General features: G+C 55.2%; 1 protein-coding gene across 2 annotated transcripts in view; it reads left to right on the top strand.

Moving 5' to 3' along the window:
* Positions 1-22,001, top strand: part of PPFIA4 (PTPRF interacting protein alpha 4) — a 49,213-nt gene that overhangs the window by 18,836 nt on the left and 8,376 nt on the right. Inside the window, exons 9-26 of one of the 2 annotated variants that reach the window (XM_035010285.1) lie at positions 20-154; positions 1,853-1,936; positions 2,199-2,330; positions 2,620-2,682; positions 3,354-3,445; positions 5,582-5,690; positions 7,157-7,365; positions 8,788-9,028; positions 9,479-9,514; positions 9,735-9,868; positions 10,183-10,349; positions 12,467-12,560; positions 13,068-13,149; positions 13,726-13,926; positions 14,629-14,691; positions 15,312-15,338; positions 17,070-17,245; positions 21,390-21,487. In XM_035010285.1, coding sequence (XP_034866176.1) covers positions 20-154; positions 1,853-1,936; positions 2,199-2,330; positions 2,620-2,682; positions 3,354-3,445; positions 5,582-5,690; positions 7,157-7,365; positions 8,788-9,028; positions 9,479-9,514; positions 9,735-9,868; positions 10,183-10,349; positions 12,467-12,560; positions 13,068-13,149; positions 13,726-13,926; positions 14,629-14,691; positions 15,312-15,338; positions 17,070-17,245; positions 21,390-21,487 — 2,143 coding nt within the window. The remainder of the gene's footprint in view (positions 1-19; positions 155-1,852; positions 1,937-2,198; positions 2,331-2,619; positions 2,683-3,353; positions 3,446-5,581; positions 5,691-7,156; positions 7,366-8,787; positions 9,029-9,478; positions 9,515-9,734; positions 9,869-10,182; positions 10,350-12,466; positions 12,561-13,067; positions 13,150-13,725; positions 13,927-14,628; positions 14,692-15,311; positions 15,339-17,069; positions 17,246-21,389; positions 21,488-22,001) is intronic. The other variant, XM_035010286.1, reaches the window with a different exon arrangement.

The following is a 22,001-nucleotide window of genomic DNA, read 5'->3' as shown; positions in this document are numbered from 1 at the left end:
CCCCCCTCCACGGTGCCAGTGTGAGGAGAAGGCCCGGCACCTGCAGGAGCTACTGGAAGTGGCAGAGCAGAAGCTGCAGCAGACGATGCGCAAGGCCGAGACGCTGCCGGAGGTGGAGGCCGAGCTGGCTCAGAGGATTGCAGCCCTCACCAAGGCAAGTGGGCCCAGAGCCCCGGGATCTGCCTCTGTGTCTGCTTCCCGAACTCTTATGGAGCCAGGCAGTGCGTGGAGAGAGTGGGAGGCACGCAGGGCTGGGAGCCAGGAAACTGCCTCTCACCGCATGACTCCGGGAAGCACCCTGTCTGTGTCTGTCTGTTGGAAGAGTAATCCCTGCCCTCATCACCCCTCAGCGAAGTGACGGTCTCCTGAGGAGGGCTGCAGAAGTCCACGGAGAAGTAGACGAGACTTTGCCGAAGCAAAGTGTTTTGATGATCATTTACACTATTGTGTTAATACTAGCTTTTGTTGGGGGCTGGAGTGGAAAAATTAGGACTTTCATCTCTGGAAAGATGAAATCCAGGAGGAGATAGGATCAAAGTGGGTGCGGGGTGGCAGTGGGAGCGCAGGCTGAGCATGCCTTTCTCCATCAAACTGAAGGGTTCTGGATCTAGGGACCAACTCTGGTTGCTTGAAGGCTGCAGCTTTAGGATTAATAAAAGGGAATAGATTTGTACCTGATGGATAGTTAACTTTATGGAGGAATAATTTCTAAGAGGTAGGCAGGCTGAGATCATTGTTGGAGCTGGAAGAGCTGGGTAAATGCACGCACCTAGACATGCGGTGGGCTAATCAAGAGCATTTAGGAGTGTTTGCAGTGGGTTGGATGCTTTCAGGGGGGCCTCACGTGGGGTCACCATAGCTACCCTCCCCCGAGCCGTGGAGAGAAGGAAATCAGCAGTGGGTAAGCAGCAGGCCCCGGAGCCTCTGGAGGATAGAGGCTGGCCGCTTTGAGCATGTCATTAGCTCTATGATGATAGGGTTAGACTTGGCGATGTCAAAGGTCTTTCTCGCTCCTAGGGATGCAGTGCTGGGTTTAAGTGCGCTAGAGGATGCCACGTGTGGGATGCTGAGCCGTCAGCTTTCATATCTCCCCAAACTGACAGGAAGGGATGGGCTGAAGTGATTCAGATGTTCAAATGAGTCATAGTAGGGGGCTTTAAGGAGGGATTTCCTGACTGTAGGCTGTGTGCTAGTCTGGAATATCTTGCCAGCTGAGACATGGGGTTTCCATCTCTGGAGACAAGTGAGTGGAAGGGAGCCCACTCTGCCTGGGTGGGTAATAACCATGGCTAGCATTTGCTGAGTGTTTATTGCGTCCTAAGTGTTTGCCATGGATTATCTCATGTAGTCCACACAATGGTCCAACGGGCATAGGGGCTGTTACTATCCATATTTTACAGTTGAGGAAACTCAGGCACATAGAGATCCAATAACCTGCCCGACGTCACACACAGGGGAAGAGAGGGAGCCGGGCTTTGAACCCAGGCAGTCTGGCTTGCATTCATATTAAGTGCAGGTCCATCTACCTGGAGGCATAGAGGAGATTTATGGTAGCTCATGCTTTCAAGTGGAGATTTTTTCTGGAAGTGGGGAGTCCATTGGGCTGCCAGCTCCAGGATGTTTTAAGGCAGGCCCTGAGCAGGAAGAACACTTGGCAGGGAGGAGAGAGTGCTTGGGAAGAAGGGCAGTGGTGGTGGCAGTTCTGCTCCAGGGTGAGAGGCCGAGGGCTGGGCTTCGTTGGTACTGAGGCCCTGAACCCCGAAGAGCCCCCTGGCACAGGGTGTGTGGGATGCGGGGCCTGAGCAGGAGGGCAGGGGATCTACAGGCCACACTGACCTGTGCCCACCTCCAGGCTGAAGAAAGGCACGGCAGCATTGAGGAGCACCTGCGGCAGCTGGAGGGGCAGCTGGAGGAGAAGAACCAGGAGCTGGCGAGGGTGAGAGCACCGCGCTGGGCTTTCAGGCCCCCTCCTTGTCCCCAGGGCAGCCTCCCAGGATGGCGTGTGGACAGGCCTGAGAAGAGTGGGAGCTGGGAGGGGCCTGGCCAGGGACAGAGCCATCGAGGGGCCGCAGGAGGTGGTCCGGGGAGCTGGAGAGAGGGGCTCCGGGAGGACGAGTAGGGGACAGGTGAGTGGGGTGCAGCCAGGCGGGAATGCGCGGCCTTGGGGTGACCTGGGACCAGGTGTGCCGGCTCTGCAGGTACGCCAGCGGGAGAAGATGAACGAGGACCACAACAAGCGGCTGTCAGACACCGTGGACCGGCTGCTCAGCGAGTCCAACGAGCGCCTGCAGCTGCACCTCAAGGAGCGAATGGCCGCCCTGGAGGAGAAGGTGCGCTGGGTCGCGGGCCTGGGTGGGCGGGGCTGCCAGGGTGGGCGGGGCGAGGGTGTGGGTGTAGCCGAGGGGAGGAGTTGGGATGCGAGAGGTCAGTCAGGGGCGGGGCGTGTCTGGGACGTAGACCTTGGTGGACGGACCTGGGGAGGCTGGAGAAGGGAGGAGCAGGAGGGGTGAGGAGGGGCGGGCTGGCCTGGAGAGTGGGGGCAGGGAGGGGAAGGCGCGGGCCGGTGCCGGAGTAGAGGAACCGGGGCGGGGCCCCTAGCTCCCAGCTGTTCTCCCCCAGAACACGTTGATCCAGGAGCTGGAGAGCTCCCAGCGGCAGATCGAGGAGCAGCACCATCACAAGGTACCCAGCTGGGGGCCAGCCCGCCGGCCTGGGAGGGCCGGGCTTGCGGTGAGGAAGGAACATGCCTGTGTTTCATGCAGCTGCTCTGACACCCAGCACCACGCTAGTCTGTGTACAGACGTGATCTCGCTGATCCTCGCTAGCGCCCGGCACGGTGGATGCATCGCCACCCACGTGTAAAGAAGAAACGGAGGCCATAAGCATAGGGCATAGGGTGGGCAGCAGAGGCAGGGCCCAGGGCACGATTTGTTGGGGCCTCAGGCCAGGTGAAGCAGGAGACGTCCGGTGATTCTGGGGGGACTCGTCCCTGGTCCTGCCTCAGCCCCGTCTGTGAGGTCTGGGTGGGCACCCTGCTCCCCTCAGCTGCCCAGCTCCGTCGCCATGCATTTGTGTGGTGGTGAGGGCTCAGCAAGCCCTATTCCAGTAGCATCCTTACCAAGACAGACCCTCTCCTGGCCCTGCCCCTCTGCCTGCCCGCCGCCCACCCTTCTGCTCACTTTCCAGTCGGACCTCTTCTCTTGGTGTTGTCTGTAGGCCTGGCCGGGGGCCCCTGGCTTTGGACTTTGCAGTACATTCTTCTGCTTCTCCCCAACTCTGCTGTCCTCTTTGTCCCTCTCTCCTCTCTCCGCCCCTCCCTGGCCCCACCCCCACCCCGGGTCTGCCTGGCACAGGGCCGCCTGTCTGAAGAGATTGAGAAGCTGCGCCAAGAGGTGGACCAGCTGAAGGGTCGAGGGGGGCCGTTTGTGGATGGCGTCCACTCCAGGTACTGGAGCGCGGGAGGCTGGGCATGCTGGGATGGGGTCCTGGAGGGACCCTGAGGAAGGAGACTTCCTCCCACCAAAAGACCGCCCAGGACCTCAGGGTCCTCCTCCTATCCAGGGTGGGACACTGAGGCTCCCAGAACTTGGTCAAAGTCACCTAGCTCACTTGGGCAGCGTAGAAGGAGCACCTGTCCTCTGAGGGATGCTGAGAGGCAAGTAAAGACGGGATGCTCCTTCCCCCAGAGCCATGGGACCCAGGCCGTGCTTCCTGATTCCTTGACAGAGGACATGCCCTTGAGAGGGGTCTGCTGAGTTACATGCTCACCTATTTCCCACAGGACTTGCTCACCTATGTCCCACAGGACTTGCTCATGGAGAGTGTCTGGTTTATTCTAGTTCCTCGGAGATACCATCTTTAGGGCTCTGGAGGATTGTTGCCTGAGAGTTAAGGACCGTGTAGGTTCAGGCAGCAGGCAGTGGGCAGAAAGGCAGCACGAGAGACTGACATGAGGCATCCAGAACTTCCTCACAGTTGGAAGTTGAGAGGCCACATCATGGTGGTGACCTCCCTTTTTCTGAAAACATTGTAAGAGATGGAGAGTGGCGCTTTTCACCTACCGCTGGAATTAGGTCCATGTTTTAGGGAACTTCTGGATTTTTCTCCACATTCTGTGAAGTAATTGACATTGAACGCAGACCTCAGTCCTGCCGCCACTTCTCTGCCCAGAGAGGCAGGGTGAAGATTGAGGATACTAGTGGGAAATGCCCCTCAAGGTTCATGGCTCCTGGCTGTTTTCTCTCCAAACCAAAGTCTCACAGAAGGGAGTCTTTGAGGTTCCCTTCAGTCATGCTCTTGCTATGTCAGGGCAATAGGGATCCATTTCCCTGAAGAGAGGTTACAGGAAATGTGTACATACACATTTGTATGGAGGGGTAGGGCTTGCATTAGGGGAAGGGACATTGAACCTGAAGTAGAGAAACCTGTGGGTGTCTGGGGTGGTAGAGACTTAAGTACCATCTTCAAGTTCATCAGGAATTATCGTTTAGGACAGCATGGAGAGAAGCAGGGAACAGAGACAGGGAATAGTAGTTGGGATCCCTCTGATTTCTTCCTTTCCATAGGTTTCTCCAAAGAGAACCCCCCCACCCCCCAATGAATACGACTCATGACTCAGAGTACACCAAGCTATTTCCCGCTGCTTGCTTTCCTTAATGGTTGAGAATTCTTGGCTTTGACCATAGAAAGACTGGACCCATCATGGAATTGGGACTGAGTTGGAGGAGAGAAGAGGGGGATAAGCAGAAACTCCCTTTTCCCTGCTCCATTTCCCTTATCCATTGTAGGCTTGCCCTGTCCCTCTGCCCTGGGCCCCCTCATGGTATCCAAACTGGGAAGCATCATAGGGAAGAAGTGTCACTAGGAGAGGCTTCCAGACATTCCAGAGCATCATTACTGGGATTCTAAAGTCTCAGGTTTGGAATAAACCCAGGGGGCATCTAAGTGGTTTTTCTAGCCCATGTCTCTGATAGAGTGTCAGGGCCTCCTGAAACTTCCTGGGGGAAAGGGAGTCGGCCTGGGTTGAATTTTGGCCAGGAACTCAGTCCAGATTATGGGGAAATCCAAGGAAAGTTGCTGAGGAGAAGACGAAGAAACAAAGACCCTAGAGATGAAAAGGACCCTTAGAAAAAAAAAAAAAAAAAGAAAGAAAAGGACCCTTAGAGACCCGCCCTTGCAAAGTCCCTCAGTGCCCGGAGCTCTCCAGCACCATTCTTGTTGGATGGCCCGAGAGCCGGGGTTGAATGCCTCTGATGGAGAGCTCAGCTCTTTAAAAGCCACCAGTTGCATCATAAACCAAATCTTACCATCTGAAGGTGCTTCTTACGTTAAATGGAAAGCTGCTTCCCTAGAACGTTCTCCCCTGGATCATTCTGATCCCTGGGGCACCAGAGAATAAATTGAATCTCTTGTTTACACGGCAGCCCTTAAACCATTTCCAGTAGCTTTCTGCCAGCTAAGACTTCTCTTCGCCAAGCCAAAGATCCCTTAACTCTTTGGACCTTGGGTGTGAGATGGGGCTCTCAGTCCTCAGGGCTGGTCTTTTCTCCCCGCCCCCCGCGCCCCCCCTCAACCACTCAAGGTCGCACCTGGGCAGCGCAGCGGATGTGCGGTTCTCCCTGAGCGCAGCCACCCACTTGCCCTCAAGCCTGCACCGCCACTACTCAGCTCTGCGGGAGGAGTCTGCCAAGGTGAGGGGTGGAGGGGTGAGTGTGGAGGGGTCTCCCCGGGGAGTTTGGGGTCAGTTCGGCCGCGTGCCTGGCTCCAGTTTCACAGACGGCTGGTGTGCGGTGCAAATCCCCCCCCCCCCCGTGTGGACAACAGCTGCAGCCCTGGGGTTGGGGCCATTGTTAGCTGCAACAGCTGTGCCCCCTCGCCTTGGCCTCCTGGTGGGCAAGTGGTGGGGCTGGCGGGCGGCCAGCCAGTCCCTGAGGCCCTACTGAAGTGTGTGCACGTGTGCCTGGGGGTGCAGGCGTGTGTTTCTGGCCGTCAGGGTGGGAGATGCAGGGGTGAGATGGAATTGGCCAGCTTTCTGGAACACAAGCTGTGGTTTATGGGGGAGATGAGGAAGGGATGGCAGGTTTAAGTGGCCCTGGGGAGATGGCACCTGAAGTTTTCTGAGAAGCAGCTTTGCGTTCCTGCTGAGACTGCCTGGGGGGCTGGGAGGGGGAGCAGGAAAGAACGGGGCAGAAAAGGACCAAGACCCACCTCATCTTCTATCTGGGGAAATGTGATTCCATCCTAGCGCCATAATTGTTTAGCATGCTCTGCCCTGAACCCAGGTCCTCTGCATGCTCTAAGGCACTGCAAGATATGGGTAGAGAAGGAGGGAACTCCTAGCCTGACGGGGGAGGATTCATCTCTGCCCTTAGGAAAGCCCTAGTCTGATGGGGTCACAGTCTGAAGGCATCTCTTTCTCCCCTCACCCTTTCCTCTTTCCGTTGATAAGAACACAGCAGGTGCCCAGGAGCTAGAAAAGAGCCCTAATGGGAAGTTGGGGGTCTGGGTCCTAGAGGATGGGGTTAGAGCACCTCTCTATCCTTGGCCCCCCTGCTCTTCTGGCTCGCTTAGCCCACTTCTGTGCTCTTTCCTCTTCTGGGCCTTTATCCACTGAAGAGGTTTGTAGGGTGACTTCTGAGACCACCACTTCTCAGGGTTGGGTACAGGGTCCTGCGATGTGCTGAAACCCTGGGAGACGCAAGACAGACAGGACTGCTTGGCTTCTCTTGTGCCCTGGATCTAGTAACTCTTTGAGAGTTTGTATTCATGGAAAGGGATCGCCTTTGTATAGTGCCAGACACTGTGCTAAGTGCTTTCCATGCATGTCCTCACTCTGTTCTCACGATTACCTACAACGTAGGTAGGTACTATTACCATCCCCGTTTTACAGATGAAGAAACTGAGGCCCAGAGAGGTTAAACAGTTTTACCTCCGTTGCACAGCTAATAATCAGGTTTCAAAGCAAGGCAGTCTCTTTCTGGAATCTGTTCCTGACCACTCTGCTACCTGGCTCCTTGAATTGGGGTAGTATTTCTTAGACTCTAAAGGGCAAATAAATCACCTGGAGGTGCCAGTGCTGCTGGGATAGGTGGGGAGGGGCCTGCTCCTCAGCGGTCTGGTGTATCTTATTCCTACTCTTCTCCCCTCCTTTACTAAGGACTGGGAGCCCTCTCCACTGCCTGGGGTGCTGGCCCCCACAGCCGCTCCTGCCTTTGACAGTGACCCCGAGATCTCCGACATGGATGAGGATGAACCAGGGGGTCTGGTGGGCTCCGTGGATGTTGTCTCCCCCAGCGGCCACTCGGATGCCCAGACCCTGGCCATGATGCTGCAGGAGCAGCTGGATGCCATCAATGAGGAGATCAGGTTCGGGCTGGGGCGGAGGGTCTGGGAGGCGCCTTGTAGGACAGGGGCCCCTTTAGGTTCGGGCACTACAGGACAAATTCTACGTGTATCTGCTTGTCTTTTCTAGCTGCACCTCTGAGTGCTCAGTCTAGGGACTCTGTGCGGGGCGGGCATCAGGCCCCATACCGGATGGAGAGGGGTGAGACCTCAGCCTGACTTTTCGGGCTTCATTTCCCCTCCCGGGGCTGGGGAGGCTGTGTTCCTGCAGCTCCTGCGGCTGAGCCTGGAGCCCCGCCGACCGAGACCACGTCAGGGAGAGAACTTTGTAGATGCTCCCGTCGGTCCGCCCCCGCATCTCTGGGGGAGGCAGCATTATTTCCATTGTTCAGCCAAGGGAACTGAGACCAGAGAGTTTAAGGGATTTGCCCGAAGCCCCACCGTAAGTGGCGGGGCCAGGATTCACATTCAGGTCTACACTCTGTGTATTGCAGCATTCCTCCCATCCCTAATGAGGTGTCAAACAGAAACCAGTGGCAGGGAAAGCGATCAAGACCTGGACTTTACCCTGACTTTGTAGGAGGTTTGTGAATGTTTGTGACCAGCGTCAAAGAAAAATCTGAGCCAGAGGGCTCAGAGCTTATAGGGCTATATGGGACATCTGGTTCCATGGTTCCCACACTTTGGGATTTCACAGACCAGTTAGAAAGAAAACACACTCACGCGAGAGAAGGGTAGGAACCTAGGGCTGCCAACTTTTATTCTGCAAAGGAACCCATGAAAAGTAGCTGCTGTCCCCTATCACAACCATTCTACAAAAGAAAGGGCATTTTAACACCCCTCACGTTGGAAAGACAGACTCTGCATAAAGACAAGTCCGGCTCCTAACGGGCAGTTGGCATTGTCACATCAACACATGCGTGTGTATGCACGTGCGTGAGGCTGCCTACACACGCCCCCCTCCCCCACAGGGTTATCATGGGTTTTCTCATTTTTCATGGAACAGGGAAAACTCCATCAGGGGTCAGCGTCAGTTAAAGACCTGGGTTTGGGGCCGGCTGGCTTGGACATTGCATGGGTCTAGTGGGAAGCTGAGGCCAAAGAGTCTGACTCCAGGGGGCCCACGTAGTCAGTGGTAGGTCAAGAATTCTGCCTTCCAGGATGGTTTGTATCCCACTGACTAAATGCCTCCTTTGTTGAGCTGGAGAGTTTTGTTACGTGAAGTCAGCTAACAGGACAGAGAGAGAAATGTTTCTGAGCTGCAGTGGAAAGATCGAGCTGTGTCCGCGAGGCCTTGCGTGTCCCAGCGATGCCAGAAACAGCGCGGCGTTCCCCTGGGCATTGCCTGCTGCCTGGGCTCCCAGAGTGGGAAGTGCGGTGCCGGCCCCTGCCCCCTGCTGGGCCTCGCTGGGGCCAGCGTAACGTCTGGTTTTGCCCGCCTTCCAGGATGATCCAGGAAGAGAAGGAGTCCACGGAGCTGCGTGCCGAGGAGATCGAGACTCGAGTGACCAGCGGCAGCATGGAGGCCCTCAACCTGACCCAGCTGCGCAAACGCGGCTCCATGCCCACCTCTCTGACTGCCCTGTCCCTGGCTAGCGCGTCCCCTCCGCTCAGCGGCCGCTCCATGCCTAAGCTTACCTCCCGCAGTGCTGCCCAGGACCTGGACCGCATGGGGGTCATGACCCTGGTGAGAGCCTTGGGACAGTTGATGGACAACCCTAGTCAACTCTGGGCTCTGCTTTGGGGGCTGGCCGAGGGTTGCTGCGAAGGCTTGGTAGGGCTCACTCCTTCTCAGCTGGGCCTGGCATCCTCTTCCCATGATGTGTGCAGACCCCAGCATGTCAGGCCGCCAACATGTTCTTCTGGCGTGGGCCCGTCATGTCTTCCTCAACCTTCTCTCTTGGATAAGTGCAGAATGCTTAAGAAACTCACCCCCTGCCCATACCTCTCCCTCTCTTCCAGAGGTGGCCCTGACTTATTTTTCCAGGCCAGCTTTTTTCTGCTGGGGTATTCTCTCTCGGCCTGTGTAAGGCACTGAATCCTATCTTCTCCTCCTAAGACCACCGGGCTCCACTTGGGGTGGACTTTTGGGCATCCGGAGGGTGATGCTGAGCTCACCCTTTACTCTCTCTTCCAGCCCAGTGACTTGAGAAAGCATAGGAGGAAACTGCTGGTGAGTGCTGCCCGATGACCCAGGTACTAATGGGTGAATTCTCCCAGGCCCTTCCCTTTTGGCTTCTCTCCCCTGGCTGGGCCCTTGAGTCTGAGTCTGGGCTCAGAGAGGGCCCCATTCTTCCCACTACATTTCTCCAAGCTCCTCTGCCTCGACTGGGCTGGGTAGGCAGGCCCCAGATCTCTCCCTCTATCCCCTGACGGCTTCACTGTCTGTTCAGTCGCCAGTGTCTCGGGAAGAGAACCGAGAGGATAAAGCCACCATAAAATGTGAGACTTCTCCTCCTTCCTCACCCAGGACGCTGCGGCTAGAGAAGCTTGGCCATCCAGCCCTGAGCCAGGAAGAAGGCAAAAGGTAAGTGGCATGGCCCCACCTTGAGTCCCTCTACCCCCAAGGTCATCTCATCCCTCCCCCTGCCTCTGGAGGGACGGAGTCTCACCTGTCCAGGTGTCTAAACATCTTGCTTCTCTCTGAAACACTGTCAGGGAAGGACATTCCCATATGTCCTTTGGTCACCTGCTCTGATCATAATCCATCGCCCCCCCCCCCCGCCCGCCGCCCAACCTCTGCCACTTACCGTAAGTCCTTCCCGAGGTCTCACTTCCAGGTCTCCTGTTATAATGCAACCATGTTTCTTTTCATTCCACCCCCTTGTGGCCGTCCTGTAGTGCTCTGGAGGATCCGGGCAGCAACCCAAGCAGCAGCGACGGCAGCCAGGACTCCTTGCACAAGGGCGCCAAGCGCAAGGGCATCAAGTCGTCCATCGGCCGCCTGTTCGGGAAGAAGGAGAAGGGCCGGCTAATCCAGCTGAGCCGGGATGGACCCACGGGCCATGGTGTCTGTCCACGTCCTAGCGAATGGGTGCAAGCAGAGGGGCCAGGGCAGGAGGGAGTCCTGGGATCCGGCCTTCTCCGCCTGCCTCCCAGGGGCCCGTGGGTGGAAGCCACAAGTCAGGCAGATTTCAGCTCCGGAGAGGAGAGGCGAGGCGGGCGCTTTGGGTTAGAGCTATTTCACAGGGCCACGGGCTGCCCCAGGAGCCGCTGGCTCCCACCACTAGAGGCGTCCGGCTGCAGGTGGGTGGCTGTACTTGGAATGCTGTGGAAGGGATTCCTGTACGGAGCGAGAGGTTGGACCTCTGAGGTTTCTTGCAGTTTGAAGGTTTTCTGACGTACCGTGCTCAGGACCTTCAGGAGGAATCTCCGGGTTCTTTCTTGAGGAGAATCGGTTCTTGATTAAAACTTATTTCTAGTACATCAGGTCTCCAGGACGCAACATGTCATAATGCCTTTTGATGGCTTCATAGATATTCGCGGAAATGCTTGGGCAGGAGTAGCATGACCACTTCTGTGCTAATAGAAAGTTCTTGTGCGTGCTTAGCGCCTGCCAGGTACACAATGAATGTCAGCCGTCTTCCTCTGCCCTCCCCTATTCCTGCTTTCCTTTCCTTCCTCCCCTCCCTTCCTCCTGTTTGCCTCATCTACCAGTCATTTGTTCAACAGACATTTATTGAGTAACTGCTGTATACAAGGCGTTGGGTGTTGGAACAATAGGCCATTCCCTCAAGGAGCTCGGTGTCTCCTGGAAAGGGAAAAAAAAAAAAAAAAAAAAAAAATATATATATATATATATATATATATAAAGAAATGATTCCAGAACAGTGTAATGATAGCAATGTGCTTCAGGTGCTTCTGGAATGCAGAACTCAGCCGTGGAGTGGTAGGGACACCAGCAGTGCCTTCCTCTGCTAGGCAACCGCTGGGCCGAAGCGGGAAGGCTGCGTAGGAGGGGGCCAAGCCAAGAAGAGTTGTGCGTGAGGGGACCGGGGGTCTGGGAGAGGCAGGTTCTGGGGCAGGAGCTCTGTACACAATCGAGTCTATTCAGAGCGGGGGAGAGAGAGGCTGGGAGGAGTGGAGGAGTGGCTGTGGACCCTAGGCTGGGCCCCGCTCAGAAGGGCCTTGAGAAGTTCTCCCAAGGCAGCGGGAGCATTGACAATTGCGTGCAGGGGGAGGGCCTGATAGACGAGAAGAAAGGAACCTTTGAACCCAAAGGCATAATTAGACCTCCCTGCACCTCAGAGAAGGTGTGGATCAGAAGCTAGCTAGCTGAGTGAGGAGGAAGTGGAGGAGGAAAGGCACCTCTCGTCTGGGTGGGGAATGAGGTACAGCACCCTGTCCCCAGCCCTCAGGAGCTGACACAGATGGGGCTGGGAGGGGGGCTGAGAAGGTCTGATCTGTGGAAGAGGTATTCTGTGGGACGTCTTAGGATTTTCTACGCTCCCCGCACCCCGGCGGCGCCTAACCCTAAGACAGCATCTCACCTCGGCTTCTGGATCGCCCACACCTACGGCCAGCCGCGCTGTGTGGCGTGCCTGGAACTTGATGAATTCTAAGATGTGGTGCCTGCCATGAACTCCGTAGGGGTCTGGCGTCCTTTTCAGGAGATCCTTAATAGAAGAAGACCGAGCTAGGAATGTTCCCCCATGGGGTTCGTGCAAGTGTGCTCCCTGAAAAAGAGGCCAAGGGGCACGTCTCTCAGTGTGCCCGTCTTCACACCCCCTGCTGGGTCAGGATAATCCTCTCTGAGCCCAGAGCCCACTCACGTCTGGCTCTCCAGGTTTCCTTTGCACCTTGGTTTGGAGGAGAGCTATGTTCTGTCTAGGATTCTGCTGCTGAAGGGGTAGGACAGCCTCGGTCCATCTGGCTGGAAAATGCCTCCAGGGTTCAGGCTCCCCTGGGGAGACTCTCTGGGCTAGGGGACCTGTTTGATGCCACTGTGGGGCCACCTGGATGTAGGGACATCGAGCGGAGGCTCTAGGAATAATGGATGGCCCCATCAGGCCTCCTGGGTTGTTAAACATTGAGGAGCCTCCTGTGGGTCTGCTCCCCAATCCTGGCCCAGGCCAAGGGAGGAAAAGGAGAGGGCTTGGCTCACATGTCATCTCTTCCCTTCTAGTTCTGCTAACAGACTCCGAGCTTGGTCTGCAGGAGCCCATGGTGCCTGCCAAGCTGGGGACCCAGGCAGAGAAGGACCGGCGGCTGAAGAAGAAGTAAGAGCCACAGGCCAGGATGGCACCCAGCCCCTCACCCACTGTCCTTCCCTTGGCCTGCCATGGGACTGAGCATTCTAGGTGCCATGGGACTGAGCTCAGGCAGCCAGAGCCGGATCCAGGCCCTTTCTGAACTGAGTTGGCCTGGTCCCCCTGGGCACAGCAGAGACTAGGAGGTGGTTTTTACTCTGACCCAAGGGAGAAGGAGGCTGGGGGACTGTGGGAAGGTGACCCAGGACCCACATGTGGGTCTCTGGCAGAGCAGACTGAAATGTCTATGGGTCAGGCCATGTGCAAACAAAGCCAGAGCCCCTTGCCCTCTGGGAATGGAGAAGAGTCCTGCCCCATGTCTTGGCATCATACTGCTTCAGGCACAGAGCAGGGGTAGCAGTCCAGTGGTGGGGAGTTGGGCTGTGGGAGTCCCGCTTCGCACAGCCCATGGCCCCAGGAGTAAGCATGGTTGGGAGAAAAGGAGACTAGTGAGTCTGTTCTTCCTCTTCCTGCAAGACACCAGCTGCTTGAAGACGCCCGCAGAAAAGGAATGCCCTTTGCCCAGTGGGATGGCCCTACTGTGGTCTCCTGGCTGGAGGTAAGCCTAGGCAAAGGGAGTCTACTCACGGGACTGGTGGGAAGGATGTGCAGTGTGGGACGAGGACTCCTCGGGTAGGTAGAGGGGTGGTGTCCCTAGAACTTTCCCAGCTTGTTTCTCCCCTGCCAAGTACACATGTGGCATGCCTAGCATTTAGCCCCGCTCCCTTCCCCAGCAAATGCATGTACCAATTACTGTGGAGGGCAGAATCGATGCCACTTATGGCTGATGCCTCATGGGTAGCTTGGTTTGGGTTAGGGGAACTAAGTATCACCGAGCCATAGGCTTTTGCAGGCAATTTGACTCCCTCTATAGGCTGTCCCCAGGAGCTGGTCACTCATGTGATGTTGGGAAAATCCCCTCACATTCTCGGACCTTAGATTTTCCATCTGTAAAATGGGCAAGAGAGGCATTTGGTGATTGTCATCTCTACATTTCTGAATTCTGCTCTGTGTTTGCTCTTTTGAGACCATGGATGAGGCCTGGCCCTTGCTCCCTGATCTTGTCAAGCTCTTGGCAGCGGGGCCCAGATCTTGGGGAAGGGGCTGAACTTACCCCCTGTGCCCGTATCTGCAGCTCTGGGTGGGGATGCCTGCCTGGTACGTGGCAGCCTGCCGGGCCAACGTCAAGAGCGGTGCCATCATGTCGGCCCTGTCGGACACGGAGATCCAGCGTGAGATCGGCATCAGCAACGCCCTGCACCGGCTCAAGCTCCGGCTGGCCATCCAGGAGATGGTGTCGCTGACCAGCCCCTCCGCCCCACCCACCTCCAGGACTGTGAGTGGCGTCTCCCTCACCCAGGACGTTTTTCGGAAGTCCTGGAATAGTATTTGCAAAGTTTCCCGTTGGTCTTTGGGAAGATGGTAACATTGATTCCTGCCCCTTCTGGTCCCTCAAAGGGCTCAACCTGGTCTCCAGGAGGGGCTGACACTGATTCCAGGAGGATCCCAGCAGCCTCGTTCCCTGCCTTCACATACCACCAGTGGGCCCCATCTCTCTATACCCACTCTGCCAACAATTGCAGATCTCTGGGCAGTTTCCAAAGGACAGGGCTTCCAGGGGTTCTGTGTTGTTGCTGGACTCAGGGAGGCAGAGAGGCAGGGCATTTGTGAATTCTGTCCTCGTCCTCCAACCTCTCCATCAGAGTGCAGACTAGTCCATGGAGCCTCAGGGTAAAATCATTCACTGCTGTCCGTCTCTTTGATTGGGATCAGCCCATTTTCCACGATCGGTGCCATTCATGCGTATTCATTCAGGAAATGTTTGTTGAGCATTTCTAGCTGCCAGGCACTGTGCCGCATAGTGCGGCTACAGTGATATGGGGAGTTGCTCAGAGCCAGACAGTATGCGGGGCTCGGGGCTGGGCCTGTGGGAGGACTCAGGGGAAGGAATGTTTGTCCTTGTCCTTGGGGTTCCCAGCTTCAAGGGAATCTTGGGGACCCACATGCAGGACCTGCTAGGTTTCCTCTCTGCCTACAGTCTTCCGGGAATGTCTGGGTCACCCATGAAGAGATGGAAACTCTGGCAACACCCACTAAAACAGTGAGTCTGGCCCTGGGCCTTGGGCCTGGGTTGGGGCTGATGACCCACATGAGGACGAGGGGAAGGTGGTGGGAAGTCAGAGGGGGTTGCAGTCGGTCTAATATGAGACTGGTATCCCTGATGTGTGTTGGGTTCTGTTCTCAGGGTGGTGGGTTGGTGGGAGAGGAGTGGGATTGGGAACAGTTTGTGTGTGCTGGGGGATCCGTCTCAGGGGCTCCCGAGCTCACCCTAGGCCACTGGCGCGCTGCAGTGGAGAAGAGCCGGCCTTGGGGATGGGGAGTGCTTTGCCCTGCCCTGGGCAACAGAGTCCTTGCCCTTGTGCTTGATGCTTGGTGGGGGACCAGGGAATGGGAGAGCCTGGCCCTTGTGGGGCTTCCAGCCAAGCCTGCGAGGTGTGGGAGTGTGTTTTTGCTACACACACATTTGCTCCCCACTCAGCGCCAACACAGACAGATGCACCAGCCTTGTGTTCTCTCTTGACCATCCCAACAAGCCCTCCTTAGTCACCCTTCCAGCCACTGGGGTGTCTGCTCCCTCTGCTTGGTGGGGCCTGGGGTGGACGCTTCCAGGTTCCTTGACTCTGCCTGTTTCCCCTGACACGCTGCACTCGTTCCCGCTAGGACAGTGAGGAGGGCAGCTGGGCTCAGGTAAGACCCCCTTCTCTGTCCAGAACCACCTCTCAGGATTTCAGGGCAGTATTTTCCCAACAGGCTCTCTGCCCAGCAGGACTCCCTGAGTCCCAGTCTATTTATGTCCCCTCTTTGCACGGAAAGCCATGGACAGGTTTTCTCCTCCCGCTGAGGCCCCCTCCCTCTTCATTCCCCTCTAGCTACTTGTTCTGGTTTCTCAGGATGGCCAGTGGGGAGCCTTAGAGGGCTGTGTCCCCAGCACACCTGCTTCTTCCCCTCTCGTCCCGGGAATAATGAGACCGAGATGGGTACAAATCCTCTTCCTCACCGCATCCCGCAGGGGGCACCCCTGGTGAGCTGGGCAAAGACCTTTTACTCATTTAGTTAGTAGGCAAATATTTATTGAGCAGCTACGAGGTGTCAGGCCCTTCTAGGCTCTCTGGATACAGAAGTGGACTCTTATATTCTAGGGGAGAGACAGGCAAGAAACACACAAACACACCCACGACCACTATGTCATGTGGTTCTAAGGACAGTGGAGTAGCACTGTGGATACTTCAAGGGAAACCCAACCGAGTCCTGGACAGATTAGTCATAGTATATTTACACAGTGAAAACTTCAGCAGAGGAAATAGACGAAATTTAGAAATATTATGTCAAGTGCAAAATCGAAGCCCAAAAGATTCATAGAATTTTATACTAAAACTCAAAAATAAGCAAACTTAATAAATTTTTTTTTGAGAGAAATACACATTGGTGATTGTAAAAACTGTAAAAACATTTTTTCCAGCAAGGGCATGATAGAATACTCAGCATAGTGGACACCTCTAGAGGGGCAGCAGGGGATGGGATGGGGAAGGCGAGCATGGGGGCGACAGCAGCCGTGGGATAGCGCGGCTGGTGTCCATCAACGTTAACTTCTTCTTTATGCTTAATAACGAACCTGTGCTACATTTATTTTTATATGTATAATGATTTCGTTTTAAAAGATAAAATCAGTGTTTCAATCTAAAAAAAAAGGAAGTAGGGTAAGGAACCAGAGTGACGGAGGAGTGCTGTTCCTACAGTCTTTCTAAGGATAGGTGGACAGGAGCCCCTGAGTCGGCAGGAGGTGACAAGAGAGTGGGTGGAGGGGGGCGGCCAGGGGGCGGCTGGGGGTGCGCAGAGGGGGATGGCTGGGGGGGGGTGCGGGTGGTGCGCGAAGGCGGGGCAGCCGGGGGTGTGTGTAGGGTGCTGGAGAAAGCAGCAGAGGGCCTGGGGAATTCCTGGACTGGACAGCAGAGCTCAGAGTGCTGAGTGTTTCAGGTGCAGGCCTTCACCCGTGGCTTCTGACTTCTCTAGTCCATACGTAACTCTTGGATAGATGTGGGAGGCCACTTTGTGGTCCCCTGTAATGGGGCCTGTCCCCTGGGCCCAGTGGGCTAGAGGCCGGCAGAGAACCAGGAAGGTAGGTTGGCCACACAACACCACAAATGCATTCCTGAGTCGACAGGAAGGACCTCGTATTATCTGCTGCCTGGATAGTTGCTTCTGTTCATTAGTGTAGATAATTGATCTGTGAGTGGAACCATATCATTCTGTGATCTTAAAAAGTGCCATTTAAAACCCCCATCTCCTACCACTCCCAGCTTCTTAGTGAAAATCAGCTGCCACGGCGGATGGAGGGATGTTTCTCTCCACGGGATATGCCGGCCGTGGCCAACTGGCACTGCCTTCCTTCCCAATAGCCGCTCTGCCTTGTCCCCCCAGACCCTGGCCTATGGGGACATGAACCACGAGTGGATTGGGAACGAATGGCTCCCCAGCCTGGGGCTCCCCCAGTACCGCAGCTACTTCATGGAGTGCCTGGTGGACGCCCGCATGCTGGACCACCTCACCAAGAAGGACCTGCGGGTCCACCTGAAGATGGTGGACAGCTTCCACCGGTGAGCAAGACCAGAGCGTGCCGCGGGCCTCCCCCAGCCCTGGGGGTCTGTCTGCAGGGATCCAGGGGCCTCCAGCTCCTTGTGTGGCCCGTCTGGGCGCTAATGGGTCTCCCGCTTGTGAAAGCCGATCCTCGTCTCATCCTGCAATGTGAGGGAGGATTTGGTCCTCTCACCTCCAGCCCTTAAGACACAGAAAGTCATTCTTCCTTAGCTTCACATTCTTGGAGATTTCCCTCCTAGGTCTGCATTTCATTTCTTTGTCTTTGGGCTTGCTGGAGTTTCTCTGTTCACCCTGGGAAGCCTCAAACTGAAACCAGTGTCCCGTTTCGGGGTCTAATTCCTTCTAAGTTGAGAGGAAAGGTCTTTCTGGGTCCTAGTCCTGCCTGCATCCCAGATCTGAGCCTCTCAGCTTTGAACCCACGCCCTTTGGTATACGGGATGCCATCCAAGTCTCTCCTCCCCTTTGCTGAAAAGGTCTTCTGTTCGCAAGTGTCTGTAGCAGAGGTCTCCACGACTGGCAGCCCGTGGGCAGGATTTGGCCCCACAATTGTGTTTTGTTTGGCTGACACGGTATTTTAAAGATTATGAATTTAGTTGCCAGCATTTAAACACTAGGAAATTTTGCACAAAATTCTGGATGTCTGGCTTCTCTTAAAAAACTGGAAGCTCTGTTGACACATTCTAGCATGGAGACAGCCAGCTGGAGCTGGTGGTGGCCGCCCTCCTGCCACAGGTAGGCGCAGTCCCCAGATCCTGCTTCATGCACTGCGCTACCTGCTTGAGCACAGGGGGGGGCACTTGCGTGGGGGAGCAAGGTGGGTGGTCATTCCAGGGGTTGACAGTCGCTAGGAAGGCTTTTTAACATCTAGCTTCAAATCACACAGGAACCTTGCTCTTTGAGCCAGGTTCTTTGTCTTTTACCTCTAATGCCCATGGCTGCCCTGCAGGAGCGGTATGACCCCACCTCGCATATTCTGAGTGCCACTCCGCTGGAAAGTGGCACAGCTGGTGTTCAGACCGAGGAGAATGAGAGGATAATGCGACGAATGTTGGGGCTGGGAGCGTGTGGCTTTTCAAGGTTCTCTTGGGGCTCTGTGGACGTCTCTTGGTCTCTCTGACTCATCAACCACGGAAGGTTCAATTTGTAAGGGGTCTAGCTAGCTTCCCCGTTTTATGGGGGAGGAAACTGAGGCATGGGAAGGAGCATCAGGGATGGTAGCCAAGTCTAGCCCCCTTGCCACCACACCGCAGAGCCTGTGACGCTAGAACTCCCTACTGTGACCTCCCTCGGCGCTCCCCCACCCCTTCCCAGGGCCGAAAGGGAATCTTTTGTCTCTGTCCCAGAGGCTGCCAGGCCTGGCTGCACCTGTCCCCTCCTCAGTGATTGATAGGGCTGGGGAGAGAAGGGCTACTCCCCTGCCGAGCTGGGATGTGCCTGGTCGGCCAGGGGATCAGTCAGCCCGGCCCCACCCAGCATTCTGGAGGTCCTCCTGGTGACCCTCTGCAAAGGCCCCAGGAGAGCTCAGCCTGCACACGTGGTTCCAGATTCAGCTCTAAGTCTGGAGTACTTCAGGGTTTCTAAAGCATTTCCCTGTTCCTTACCTCAACTACCTATATACCTGTTTTTATTCCCCTTAACATTTCATAAGCATGCTCTTATGTTTTTAAAAATTATCATAATTTTTATGGCAAAACATATTTATTTATTTATTTATTTTAAAGATTTTATTTATTTATTTGAGAAAGAGAATGAGAGAGAGAGAGAGCTTGAGAGGGGGAGGGTCAGAGGGAGAAGCAGGCTCCCCGCCGAGCAGGGAGCCCGATGCAGGACTCGATCCCGGGACTCCAGGATCATGACCTGAGCCGAAGGCAGTCGCTTAACCAACTGAGTCACCCGGGCGCCCCTATGGCAAAACATATTTAAAAACCCTCCTTTGTGTGAGGAAAACAAGCCCGACAGAGACCAGGAGTGTCACCAGGTGACACAGACTGGGGCCAACATCCTTCTTTCTTGACATCGATTTCTGAGCTCTTTTCCTTGGAACATCGTGTTCCCTTGAGCAGCTTTCCTAGAGAACCGGCGGTTTTGATAGGAGAACCGGCACACACAATCATCGGCAGCGTTCTCCTGATAGTGGTACCATTGCCGGGTGCCTGGATGCTCCGGGGGCGAGGCCGAGCCCTTCCACGCACGACCACCTGTGATGCCCACGGCAGCACCGCAGGAGAGGGGTGGCCTCATTTCCATGTGCTGAGGGCCCCTGGGCTGGGAAGTGGCACAGCTGCATTCAGACCTAAGTTGATCGGACTTCAAATTTTCTCCATGCAATGCAACAGCTTTGAAAGTCCTAGGACCTAGGGGCGCCTGGGTGGCTCAGTCGTTAAGCGTCTGCCTTCCACTCAGGTCATGATCCCAGGGTCCTGGGATCGAGCCCCGCATCGGGCTCCCTGCTCCGCGGGAAGCCTGCTTCTCCCTCTCCCACTCCCCCTGCTTGTGTTCTCTCTCTCGTTGTCTCTCTGTCAAATAAATAAATAAAATCTTTAAAAAAAAAAAAAAAAAGAAAGAAAGTCCTAGGACTTGGACAGAAAATGATAGCAAGTGAGATGGAAAGTAGGCAGAAGGCATTTCCGGTCAGGAGGTGTGTGTGTTTCTGCCGCCTCCAGCGGACCAAGGCTTAAACCAGTGGCTTGAGCAACGATTGGTTGGTTGCCTTGGGCCAAAAGAGGGTTCCTAGAAGGGGTGTCTGTGAGCTGCGAGGGATTGTTCTAGGAAGCAGGGCTGCCTGGGTGGAGCTGAGGGGAGAGAAGGAGGGAGTAGGCAGCGTAATTTAATTTCACAAGGCGATGCCTCAGTAATAGAGTTGGGAACGTCTATTCCTCCGTTTGATAGATGACAAAACCCAGAGAGGCTTGAATGAAAAGCAGTATTCAAGTGAAGGAGGAACATTCTAATGAAAGGTGGGATGAGCACCTCAAGAGGTCGTGAGTTCCCCGTCTCAGAGGTGCTGGGTACAGTGTTCACACTGCTCAGAAGGATGCTACACAGGAGACGCCTGTGTAAAATGGGGGCTTGGACTGGTGGCCTGTGGGGTCCCTTCTAACCTGCTGGTTCTGTGGTTCTTGGCCTGGCTTGTGATTATTTATTGAATGCTTACTCTGCACCTGGTACTGTTTAAGTACGTTTAGTACTTTCTGTGAACCATTTCATTTCATTCATTAACACCATAAATGGTATTGACTATGTGCCAGGCACTATTCCAGGGGTTTGAGATATATCAGTGAACAAAACAGAGTTGCCCTTCATGGAGTTTACATTCTAACTGGGAGAGACAGACAAGGAACTATCTATCTATCTGTAGATAGTATCTATCTATCCATCCATCCATCCACCTATCCATCCATTAATCTATCTATACTGTATATATATACTATGTTAACAGACAAAAAGTGCGAGGAAAAAAATTAGACCAGGGTAAGGGGGTTGGGAGTATGGGCTGCAGTGGTGATGGTGATGTTGTAGTTTTAAATCAGGTGGACAAGGTGACCATTGAATTGAGAAGATGATATTTGAGCGAAGACTTAAAGGAGACAGGGGGTGAGCCATGCAACAGATTGGGGAAGGAGTGTTCCAGGCAGAGGGAGCAGCTAGTACAAAGGCCCTGAGGCACATAGGCAGGCGTAGTGTGCCGGCTGTGTTTGAGGAAGAACAGAGATGTCAGCGTACAAGGCAAATCGTGTAGCATGCGTAGGTTATTGTAAGGACTCTGAGTGAAATGGGGAATCAAAGAAATATCTGTAGGGATCTTTCTGTGGGGTCCTAACTGTATGGGTCAGATATCTGTAGGGTCATTCCAGAGCCTAGAGCGTGGGGGGCTGTTGCTTCATTCAGAGAACTTTCCTTCCATCTGTCAGACCCATACCCTGGCTGAGAGGGAGGACGTGGGTTGGGCAGAGGAGGGGAAGTAGCCTTGGGCTGGGTCACATGTAAGCCCCGGGAGAAGGAGGAACGTGAGTAGGCTGGGAGGCTCTTTGAGCTGGAAGACGTGGGCCTGGACATGCTATGGCTGGTGGTGGATGTGGAGCAGAGGTGGCAGGAATGTGGCCCCACTGAGACTCTGGCTCAGGGAGGGCTATGTGCCTGCAGAACCAGTCTTCAGTACGGCATCATGTGTCTGAAGAGGCTGAATTATGACCGCAAGGAGCTGGAGAAAAGACGGGAGGAAAGCCAGCACGAGATCAAGGGTAAGCTGGTCAAGCTCAGCGGGCCTCCTCTGAAAGGCATGGAGCAGCCTTGGGGGAGCAGGCTCCTACCTTGCTGTTCCCTGCCCTGGGTGAGTGGCGGGGAGAGGAGGCATTCTGTGCCTCGGGGAAGCTCCAAACCCAAGAGGGAAGACTCAGCCCCAGTCTGTGTGATGAGGCAGACATAGTCCATGCCCAAAGGATGCTGCCATCTGGTGGAGAAGAAACAGTCCCTGCCCAGTCAGCTGTAACCGCCCCCCCGCCAACGATGGCCACCGACTGGACAAATGCAGTGAATCCCCTAGGATTCCTAGCGCTAGAGACTGGTATGGGAAAGTGCTCATGGAACTTGGTGATCTGGGTGGCATTGGGCAGGAAAGAGAGACAAGTCTTAGAAGACCCTTCAAAGGTGGAAAAATAAGAGGACCATTCCAGCCTGGGGGCAGGAGAGGGCCCAGGCAAGGGCTCTGGGGAGAAAACCGGGAGCCTGATGGCCTGGCCTTGAGTCCTATCGGCT

The sequence above is a fragment of the Mirounga leonina genome, unplaced genomic scaffold (genome assembly GCF_011800145.1).
Source record: "Mirounga leonina isolate KUSES-001 unplaced genomic scaffold, KU_Mleo_1.0 Mir_154, whole genome shotgun sequence".
NCBI classification, from domain to species: domain Eukaryota; kingdom Metazoa; phylum Chordata; class Mammalia; order Carnivora; family Phocidae; genus Mirounga; species Mirounga leonina.
The sequence above is the reverse complement of the archived record's forward strand: the minus strand, read 5'-3'. Positions and strand labels throughout refer to the sequence as shown.